Consider the following 11491-nt stretch of genomic DNA (forward strand, 5'->3'; position numbering starts at 1 on the left):
TAGCAGTTAATTTTTTCCTGAAGCCAGGGCTTGCTACATCATGTCCATTCCCAGTGCTGTCAATCATTATCCAGCCAGCATATTGTTCAGAAGGTGGAGCTGTCAGGCAGAAGGAATAAAAGGTAAGAAAAGGAAGGCTTCTGTTTCTTGCTGAGGGTGAGATTATGTCAAACCTTTAAACAGAGTCCCCTTTCTCTGCCCCACCCCCTGCTCCTATATAACACGTGCTGCATTTAGCAATACCTGCCTTTTCCCAGCCAGTGGTGTGCCTGCTTCTTGCCCCTGCCGATGGATGCTCTCCCCAGCAGCCCCCTTGGATGGCTCTGTACAGGCATCACTTTGCTTTTTGGGGTGACTGTGCTCGGTATGGCCAAGAGGAGCCCAGTGGAGAAAGCAGATGTGCTGGTCTGGAGGCTCCTGCCTGCCTTGCTGGGGCTGCTGTGTGCGGCCACGCTGGGGGCTGGCGGGGGACTGGTGGTGTTCTGCGCCGTGTGCCTCGTCTCCTCCGCGTACCTGGGTGTCAGGGCGCTGCTGCCTGTGGGTGACAAAGCCGTGCTCATCACAGGTAAGGTGCTGCAGATGCGTGCCAGGAAGCAAAAACTGGCTTTTCTCACAAGTAGGCTGGAAAACTTTGTGCTCTCGGGTTAGGTATCTGTGAAATGCATGCTTGTAAGGTTTCCTTTTATTTTTTTTTTTCTCATTTTATTTGCTTTGCCAGAGATGTATTTTCCAGGTAAATAAGTGTTCTGAAATTAAGTAGAAAAGCATCTTAATAGATGCTATTATTTTTTAGTGTCTCATTTAATCTTTACAAGTAGCTTTTTAGACATACTTGTGAAATTAACTGGTGCAAAAAGCAGAAGAATACTTACGATGGTCTAATTTTTTAGGAGACATTAATTTCTGGAAGCCGTTAGAACACTACATTCAGACATTACTTTTGTTTACTTGAATTTATTGCACTGGTTATGGATGTACAGTTATCTTTCAGTGTGCGTGTTTACACAGTACACACTGTGTATATCATGCATGTATTTCAAGACACTGGTTTGGTGCCATCTCTTTGAAACGAAGTATGGAATCATTCGGGAGTGAGTAATTTCCTTCACTAGCAGTTGAAGTTCAGAGCTAATCAATTCAGTCTCTATTAACACTGATCTACTCAAAACCCACTTTTAGTTTGCATGGATGGCATTTTTGTTGGTTTATGGCTTTTCTCCTGTTTCTTCTAAAACTTTAAATGTTTATTTGTGTTAATCAAATCCTTAAACCGGAGTGCCTGCCAACTGCTTCTTGCACTGTTAACTTTCTCTTTTTTGTTTTATCTTCTATTTTTCCCCTCTGGAAAGTTGAATCAAGTTGCTTTGGTTTATATAGCTATTTCTTGCTGAATTTCATTTTGTTTTATAGGGACACCTGGAAATAATTTAGATTTGCCTAGCAAGCATTAATATGGGGGTTAAAGTTAAGAGAGGACAAGATGAGCAGCAAATTCTCCCCTCATGGTTTATCTGCCAGCTGGGTTTCTCCCTGCAGGTGTATCAGATGAAGATGGATATCAGGCAGGGAGGGAACAGGGAGCACTCCTTTCCCATCCTTGAAGATGCAGGGGGTTGCACTTGCACTTGGGCATCTCCTTGCTTATTGTAAGACTGCAATTATTCAGGAAAAAGCACTCTCTCAGAGCTTAGCTGCTCTAGAAAGTTTGAATTAGAGGAATATATGGGAGTGAAGAACATTTGGCTATGTTTCATCAAATCAAGGTGTTCTCTTTGTACCTGTGCTGCAGCTGTACTGAAGAAATGCAAGTTTGGACACCAGCAAGGCTGTTCTTGGTCTTTATTTGATCCAGACTGGTATGCAATCAATCAAACCCTCCATCAACTGAAATGAAAGTTTTACTCAACACATTTCTTGGTTGAATTGCTCTGATTGTAATATTCCCCATACCAACTGTAGGATGTGTGTCTGTGTGCAGGTGCAAGGTGTCTTTAAATCAATTTTGGTGTAATCTTCTCCAATTTAGACAAGACCTGAGCAGAAATGGTGATTTTTTAAAAAAATTTTTTCTTCTTCCCCTCCACCTCTTTCAGCTCCACAGGGTTGAGGAATGCTGTTGTGCTCTGGGCAGCTGCCCTGTATCACTGGTGAGACAGCTGCCTTTGGCCAGAGGGTGGAGTCATCTCTGTACTTCTCTCTCTGGGTTTTGTCAAATATTGTTCTGGTCCTCTTTGGATGTCCCTTGTGTGGGTGCTGCTGTACGTTATTTATTTAAGCCGGCAGGTCACCAGAGTACCGTGATAAGGGAAAACTGTGCCCAGTTGTCAAAATGCTTTTTCACATGAATAACTGTGGGCATGTGAGCAGTCTTAAAGTCACTGGTGAAACATTTCTATTGATCCTCTTGCTGGGAGTGAGTGCTTCAGTGAAGCTCGTGGGCATGTGAACACTTTAGTTTGGTAGACTGAATAGCCAGCTTCCTTAAAAATTAAATTACCATGAAGATCTGAAGTACCAGGAATTGTGAAATTCTTGCCTCTGTGATTCTGTGTGCAGTGGGATGAATTTCTCCATTTAACTTGGTCTTTTCATTCTTGATGTGTGACCTGGTGTTTTCTGATGCTTAGTGTGAGTCAATGATAAATTTGTAGTAACGATTCAGTTACAATCAGTAGTGACTGCCTTTCTTATAATAAATCTTCTAATAATTCACAAATTGTTATTTTTGACATAGAGAACTCCTCCCACCCACCCCCCTTGCTTCTATTTCTTCCTTATAGAGACCTAACTACTGTTTGAATTTTCTGAGTTGAAGGGTAAAGTTTCTCTGGACTTCAATAACAGGTCTGAAACTCAAATCACACTTGTTTCGATATAGGCTGGGGACAAACCCAGCGGCAGGCACAGATAAACACTGCTTTTCATTTCCTTCTCAGGGTTGCTACACCCATCCCTAGTTGCTGAGCACTCTGCCCCTTCCCAAGTTAAAGCTATGTTGTAAAACTTAAGTAATATGTATCTCTGGCTGTGTGCTTGCTGGGAAAGGTGAAAGGGGAAGGATTCAGAAATGTGGTTTTTCACTAAAAGAAAAAAAAGGAAAGACATCCAACTTCCAAACCCAGAAATCTGTCATGTCTTTGGGATATTTGCAGGCCTCTTCATCTCTTTAGGGAATTCCAAGAATGCAGGTTTGTTCTCTTTCGGGTCAGGGTGACGAGAAGCTCAGTGTGATATATGTGGTGCTGTGGTGCATCTTCAACAAACTGCAGACTTCAGAAATGCCAGAAAGCTTTTTTTTTTTTTTTTTTAAGAATTAAGTAGAGCATGAGTAATTCTTTTCAACATGTTGCACTGATTGATCCAGGCATTTAGTACGTGTTCCTTTCAAGTCACCTGAAATTAATTTTTTTCACCTTTCAATACTTAAAGCCCCAGTTAAAAGACAGAACCCAGAAATGAGATCTAGCATGATTAAGATGAGTCTCTTTTGCAATCAGATTCTATTGACTGTGGATTTGACTCCTGCAGCACAGTCCCTATAAACTCCTTCCCTGTCTCTAGCAGAGCCCTGTGTTGCTTCATGGTGAGTCTTGGTGGGCAGATGGGTGAGATGTTTCCTCCCTTGCTAAGAAGTTTCTCTGTAGATAGGAAGAATGGAAACCAGAATTATAAAAGACACCAGGAAAGAAAACACTTAAAAGTAAGACAGCAGCAGCAAAATACTGTCTCAAAGGCAGAGACTTGTGAATCAATCGAATTATTTCTTAAATAGTTATCATTGTTACCTGGAGGGAGAAATTGCACCGTTGTGGTTGCAAAGATCGTTGTGTGTTTGCTCTAACAGTGCTTCCTGCATTTGGTAGTTCATTACTTTATATGGGAGTATAAAGTTTGGGAATAAATTTGGAAGAGGATAGAGAGGATAAGAGAAATTCTGGTGCAAGTTTGCATGAATTAAATAGCTGCTGCTATTTGGCTTAGCCTAAAAATGCCATTCTGAAGCTTTCTTAGGGCTTGAAAGCAATGAACTCCTTTGCAGGTAAAGAAATAGTTGCTTAGCTTTGGCTTGGTTGCAGCCTGTGACAAAAAAGTGTTTATCAGAAGCATGTGGATAGTAGATGTTTGAATAAATAATGCTACTTCTTTGAATTAAGAAATAGAACCCAACAGGTTGAATTCCAATGCCCTATAATTGCTTTGTCCATCTAAGATTTAAAATTAAAATATTTGTATGGTGTTTTCTTTTTTTTTTCGCTAGATACTTCTGTTGTCAGGTTTCAGTCTGAATATTTGTATAAACCCACTCTAGGGTTTTATTTCCTTTGTATGTATGAAGAAAGTCTTAGAATCTGTTGGTATAGAGCATGAGCTGATACCATCAGCTCTGAGCCCAGAGGACATGATCTGTCAATCTTTATGGAACATGCAAAGGTTCAGCTCCTCAAACCTTCAGTTCTGAACCTTTCTTCCTACTGTCATGTGTATTTTAGTGACTTTATTTCACCATCTTTTTGGTTACATTTGCATGTTCTTCCAATGTGTGCCCTTTTTTTTTTTTTTTTTTTTTAAATGATGGTTTAGGACAGGCCCACTTTTCAAGTGTCTTTTTGATGTTTCCAGGAAGCGACACTGGGATTGGACATGCACTGGCTAAATACCTGGATAACTTAGGTTTTGTGGTGTTTGCTGGGGTTTTGAATGAGGATGGACCTGGAGCTGAGGAACTGAGACGGACCTGTTCTCAGAGACTCTCTCTGCTGCAGCTGGATATAACCAATGCCACCCAAGTCAAGGAAGCCTATCTAAAAGTGTCAGAGAAGGTGCAAAATACAGGTACAGCTTTTTTCAATTATAACGGGAGTACTAATATAGCTGCTTATGAGGTGCATCTCTTAACTGTTGGCTGCATCATGGCTTATGTGTGTAGGTCATTTCCACACCACAGTCTGTGGGCAGTCAGGGTATTTCTATTGATGACTCCTGCTTTCTGGGACACAAAAAATGTTCATGGAGTGGGTACTGTGTATCTGTAGTTGCAGATCATCTCTGCTTGGATCTGGAGGCACCATCCAGTTCATCAGTTTAATCTTTATGGAGTTGATTTCCTGCTGTATAGCAACCCTGTGTTTTCCTCTCTTTCCAGGGCTCTGGGGAGTCGTGAACAATGCAGGCATCCTGGGCATCCCTGCCGACGCTGAGCTGCTCCCCATGAGCACGTACAGGCAGTGCATGGAGGTGAATTTCTTTGGGGCTGTAGAGGTGTCAAAGATTTTCTTGCCATTACTTCGGAAATCCCAGGGCAGGCTGGTTAACGTGTCCAGCATGGCAGGTGAGCTGAACTAAAGCACCAACTAAATTTCTGGTGCAACAGAAAAAACAACTAACTTCCTTGGCCAAAATGCTGAGGAAGGTGTTGGTCAGTCTGGCTTGTCAATACACCTAGGGAATTAATATCTAGGTTTTTTCTTTTGTTTAGGAGACTATTTCCGGAAAACAGCATTTAAAGAAGACTTTAATATGGCTAAAAATATGCTGTTATAGAAAAGACAGTAAAATTCAGATCTTGTGTTATAGATGCTATGAGTGATAGCTCTGTGAGCTTCCAGAAAGGTGGGTGGTAAATCACAGATGTTTCTATAATATGTTCCAACAGAAGTCTGTGACCACCTCAGTTTGTGTGTCATTGAATCACACTGTGGAGATACCCAAAAGCTCTCTGCCTTTTGCAGAGACAGACCCTCTTCCATTTGGGCTGGTTGCACCTAAAGTCTCGATCTTTTTTTAAAACTCTGGCTTAAAATTGGAGCATAAATATCTTTTGGGTAAGTTAATGACATTTGCTATTTGTAACAGTCTATAATAAATGTTAGATATTTCTCCTGGGCAGCTCCACCTCTCCATCCTTGTAGGGCTCAAGTACTATAGTTAGAATGAGAAAGCACAATGATAAAACACCTGCTGAAGAGAAACATTTAATTCTTCAAGAGCAGAAGCCAGTTTTATTTTTTACTACATCCTGTGGTTCTTTCCAGAGTGTGTAGTGCTAGAGCATGGTCTGCTAATAACCTGGAACCTGAAGAGAGTATGTCTTTATATTTGTTTAAAATATTGTGCATGTCTTCTTAAAAATACATTAGCCTAACATATTAGCAAAATGGTATTTTTTCATTAATAAATTTTTAAAAAAAGAAACAGCCTATAATATGCTCTTCAGTTTTGTCCCATAAATTGGATCGTGTTCTTACTATATATGCCTTTACAACATGACCTTCTAGTCTAGGAGGACAACTGAGATGCCATGATGTAGGAACAGAGGTAATACAGTATCTGGTAGCCAACAGCTGAGGAGCAAGAATGCTCCTTTGAAAATGAGACCTGCTAGAAGCAGGATGTCGTGATGCTGGAAAGTATTTTGGCTTAAGACCTCTTAAGGATTTACCATATCATCTGCTTCTCAAATTTTCCTTTGCCTTGTCTTCTTGGACCCTTATTTCTGCACAGTTGGTGTCCACTCAAATCCTGTTGTATTGCCATGGTGGCTTGTGCAAGCATTACCTTGTGTTCAAGGCTTATGTTGAGGATGTGGCCTCAGCCTAGCTTTGACACTGCATTTTTCTGTCTTCTTTTTTAATCCCAAGTATGTTTTGTATCTGCATGCCCATGTTTCTGATTTGTTCCTGACACTTAAAGAAATCAGGACTGAATTATCAGAAGGACCCTTCTGGTGCTGCTCTGCCCACCAGCCCTTGCAAGCACAGAGACAGAGCACAGACCTCTTGTTTTCTCTGAGCACCCAGGTGAAGCTTGCACTTTTGATGTGTTGGGGCAGATGTTTTATTTATTGGCATGAATCCCCGAGCTGCCTTGCAGGGATAAATGGAGGGTTTCTCTGTGCTGAGTAATTTGCCCTTACAGGAGCTGATAATGACCCTGCTTAAACTAGAGCTGTTTGCACAGATGTTCTTGCACAGGGGCTGGTTTGGGTAAATAGCTTCCTCTTAACACAGGGTCTGAGGGTCCTTTGGTAAAACATTAGCTGAAAAGTTAGCGAGGTCTCATTGTGCCGTATCTATTCCTGTCTGTAGAGCTAATTTAACTGGGTTTGAGGTTAGCCTGACCTCAGAGGGAAAGAGTATGTGATTCAATTGGCTCAAACCAATTGAAACTCAAACTTATTCAGATGCACACAGAAGAATAATTAACATATAATTGGCCTGACTTCTTCAAAGGAATGACTCTGTAAGATGCTCGCATGATACCTTGGTTGTTGCGGGACAAAACCCAATAAATGGCACCAGTGGCTTACCTGAAAATTCCCCTGTATGGAAGTATTTTCTTTAAAAGATTCTAATACATTGAGATAAGTGTGTAATGTTTGAAATGGAGGCTGTACCAGCAGATGTGCCCAACTGCCCATGCAGGCAGGAGGAGGACTGATGTGCCTCAAGAAGAAGGTTGCCTGTTCTGTTCCCTCCTCCCCACTATGCCAACACAGCCCGTGGTGGCTGTGATGAACTGTAAATCTGGCAGTAATACTCTGTGTGGTGATAACACCAACCTTGTGGAGAAAGTAGAGGGGCTGAAGAAGGGGAAGATGCTCAAATCAAGGTGTCTTTGGATTTTTCTAAATCTGAAGAAGTGACAGTCTACCAGGTTTTGGAGCAGAGGAGATCTCTGTATTTGGAAGATATTTTCTGGAAGCTTTTGTTTTGTAAACATATGGATATATTTTAAATTCACCTAAAAAACTGGCTGTTTTCTATCTTTTCCATCTGAACAAATGCTGCTGGGATTGGAGAAGATGGGATATAACTATAGGCAGGGGGATGTGCTTCCATGATGGGTCTCAGGGAGTCCTGTCGCCTGGGTGGTGTGATTCCAGCTTTGGTTTGTCCACAGAGGTTTTCCCCACTCTTGCACTGTGGTCTCTGGTCTTTTGGAAACTATCTGGAAAGAAATGGAAGATAAATTGGCTTTATAAAGCTAAAATTGAGATTACTTACCCTGTAAGTTTATAGTAGGAGCTTGAAATTCGTGTTATGGTGACAACAAGAACAGCGACATTAAACTATTGCTTCACTATTTATATGAACTAAAACATTATCTGTGTTTCTGAGAACAACAATCATAATTTTCAGCAGTTTTTTCCCTTAAAGGCAATACAGTTTATTTTTTCTGCCATACAAGGTGTCTTATCAGGTGTTACTGAGCATAACTGCTATGAGCAACTGTTAATTTACAACTTTCACTTTTTTTTAACCTCTAGAAAGAAATGATTCCCTCACTGACTTGTCTTTAACCTCAGTGAGAGCTGCATAATTTTGGTTGCGCTATAATCTTCCTTCTAAATCACAAAAATAAAGGCTGGAAAGAGCCACCATCGAGGTTTATCATGTTTATATTGCTCCTGCAGGAGGCATTCCACTACCGAGGTATGCTGCATACGGTGCATCAAAAGCAGCTCTGTCCATGTTTTCGGGAGTAATGAGGCAAGAGCTTTCCAAATGGGGAATTAAAGTTGCTGCAATTCATCCGTCAGGCTTCCGAACAGGTTGGTATTTGACATTTCGGGTAGTTCTTTCTGCCTCGTCTCTTTCCCTGTAGTCCAGCATCCTCAGAGCTCTGAGCGATTCTCAACAGTCGGACTTTTTTTCCATTCTTCACGTTGGTTATGGAAATTAAGATCCGCAATTTTTGCAAGAGATGTTCCCTCCAGTTCTGCACGCTGCCTGCCTCTGCCTTGCGAGTGTAGCCTTTCTCCTGGGCAGAGCTCTTTGCTTTGAGGCAGGACAGGGTTCAGGCAATTGGTGCCTTCCCTTTGCTCTAGCTTTGTTGAAGTGAACAAACCAAGCATCACGATGTGTTTGATGTGAGTGGTATGGCTTGCTTCTCTTGCATGAGAGCTTCAGGACTCACTGTCAGTCCTACCTGTATCAAGATCAGAGCTCTTACTGAACTGCTCAGTCCTGCATTGAAGAATCTTAGCAATACCTGTCATCCTGATTACTTTCTGTCAATATTAGTCTATATAGTCTCTGATCTTCCCTCTGTTGCATTCCTGCTGCTTTCTCTTCCAAATCCTTCTCCTCCTTCCACTGCTCTCAGCACTTTCCACAGAGCCTGTCTGGGTTACAGACTCATCTCCTGCACCACGCACCCTCGCTGCACCCCGTGCCCAGCCGGGAGCAGGGTGGGTGACACACAGGTCCCCACTCTGTGGACATGCCTGGCAGCTGCCCAAGGACAATATCAAACCCACTGCCGCCTACTCAGCAAGCCCTGGTGTCTTCATGGAGACAATTTTTATGCTGATGAAAAGCAAAATGGTCTTTTTGGTAAAACTCCACTCCCTTGAACGCCTCCCCTCCTGGGTGGGGAGCTGGCAGGGCACTGGGCTCTGACAGTGCCTGCGTGGTCAGCGGTACTTGGCTGAGGTGTCACCTGCAGGCCCTGCTTAGCTGTTGTCAGACTCGTGGATGAAAACTTCATACATCAAAACAAGTCCCAGTATTTGAGATTTTAGTATTTATTTAAAGATTTTTCTTTATTTGCCATACTTAATTCATGATAGTTAGGCAATAAATGCATTAGAAGAGCCACTGCTTTCATTCCTACATGATGCAGATGGAGGAAAAATAGATTATTAAAAAAAAAAAAAAAAGCCTGGCCTAATATAAGCCTTATCCTTCATGAAACTAGTTACTGAAATACTAATGTCACTCACAAAAGAGGAGCTTAGCACTTGGCCAACCCAAGTTGATAAATACTGATCAGAAACACCCACAAAATGAATAAGGACAGAATGGCAGGGGAAGGTGGGAGAGGGAAGGGGAAAAAATGCTGACTTGGCTGTGAGAGAGCCTTTTTAGGTAGAGCTGGTAACCAAATGGTGCATGAACCCTATGGTTTTTGAGTAGTCTGTGCTTCGTGCTTTCCCTTCTCTTCCTGGTAAAAGCATTCACAGCTAACCAGCTGTTTTGGCTGTCCTTCACTGACCCAGTTTAGAACACCTGTGAACAGGGTGGTGGTGGTGAACAACTTACTATTAATTATAGATGAATTTTTTAAATTCAGCCCCAAACCTGCTTGCTATCCTGTGATGTTGCTACTGCAGGTATACAAGGCACATCTGACCTGTGGGATAAGCAAATAAAGGAGCTGATGGAGAACCTGCCAGCAGACACAAGGCAAGACTATGGTGAGGACTACCTCCTGGGCCTGAAGAGCTACTTCCTGCACATGCCTGCGTACTGCAATGCTGACCTCTCCCCCGTGCTGAGTGCTGTCCTGCACGCTTTGCTGGCCAAGAGACCACACGGCTTGTACACCCCTGGCAAAGGGGCTTACATGTCCCTCTGCATCTTCTGCTACTTTCCTCTCTGGTTCTATGACTTTTTCATTAGTAAGATGCTGAGTACTGAGTCTCTCCCAAGGGCACTGAGAACATCAGAAGCTGAAAGTGAGAATCTCTAAGGGTATCCATCAGCGTTTGTCTTACTTGATGAGATAACTGGGAAAACCTCTATTTTAAGACACTGCTATTTATTGTACTGTCTTTGTTAAATTGCATTTACACTGCCTTGCAAACAGAGGTAAATCTTTGTGTTAAAAGTAATGTTCAGGAAAAGCAGTGGATAAACAGAAATAGAAAGCTATCTGGAGGAGGAATTTCAATGTTTTCATGACGTCTTTGTATCCTGCCTTCTGTGTAAGGTATCTCATGAGGTTATAGAGTTCCTGTCTGCTTCAAAAGGCACCACCAACACACAGACAGATTTATAACCTGTTTTTGAAAACAAAAAAATCCTTGAGAGGCAACAACCTTCTTAAACGTTATAAGGAGTTGCATATAATCCTATCATTGGAGAGATTTAGAAATGTCTAATGCAAATCTTTTCCACTGCAGCTTCAGCCTAATATGTTTTGCTTTTTTTGCTGTTTTTTTTTGTTCTGTTGCTATTGGACCTGAGAAACGATTGACCTTTTTTCCACAAGTTTTATGAAGTGTAGTTGTGATGTTTACATGTCCTTTTAGTTAGACTAAGCAACATAAATTAGTTGGGGGAAAAATGAACAAAGACAGATCAAGACCTTCACAAAGAAGCTAACAATCTCCTTCCTATAGTATTAGAAAAAGTAATAGTAAGTATATCAGCAGCTAATTTGATATGACTGTCTTGGTCATTCTGTGCATTGCCTGTATATGCCTGCGCTTCTTTAATTATTAGCAAACTCTGATCTTACTTCTGCTTTTTGTACAATTCCTTATTCAGTACTGGGTTTTTGAAGAACTCATGGTTTTGCCCATTTCTCCTGACACTTTCCCGTGTCCCCCTCTGTTTTGGGGAGAGTTTGTACTCCCTCCTCTAAGATCAGTCAGTCTTTAGGTTGGCTTTACTGGAGTCCAGTGTCCATCTTCTGATAGATTTTGGATTTCCCTTCCCTAAATTAATTCTAGGAAAATGAGGTGCCCTCCCTGCTGCTTGGTTGT

General features: G+C 41.8%; 1 protein-coding gene across 1 annotated transcript; it reads left to right on the plus strand.

The window, feature by feature from the left end:
• The first annotated feature begins 288 nt into the window (after positions 1–288).
• Positions 289–10473, plus strand: HSD17B2 (hydroxysteroid 17-beta dehydrogenase 2). Its single transcript, XM_074881764.1, has 5 exons — positions 289–565; positions 4621–4833; positions 5144–5329; positions 8414–8551; positions 10115–10473. Exons 1-5 carry the CDS (start codon positions 289–291, stop codon positions 10471–10473), a joined length of 1173 nt encoding a protein of 390 aa, XP_074737865.1.
• Positions 10474–11491: the final 1018 nt, after the last annotated feature.

This window comes from Strix uralensis, chromosome 12 (genome assembly GCF_047716275.1).
Source record: "Strix uralensis isolate ZFMK-TIS-50842 chromosome 12, bStrUra1, whole genome shotgun sequence".
Classification (NCBI taxonomy): Eukaryota; Metazoa; Chordata; class Aves; order Strigiformes; family Strigidae; genus Strix; species Strix uralensis.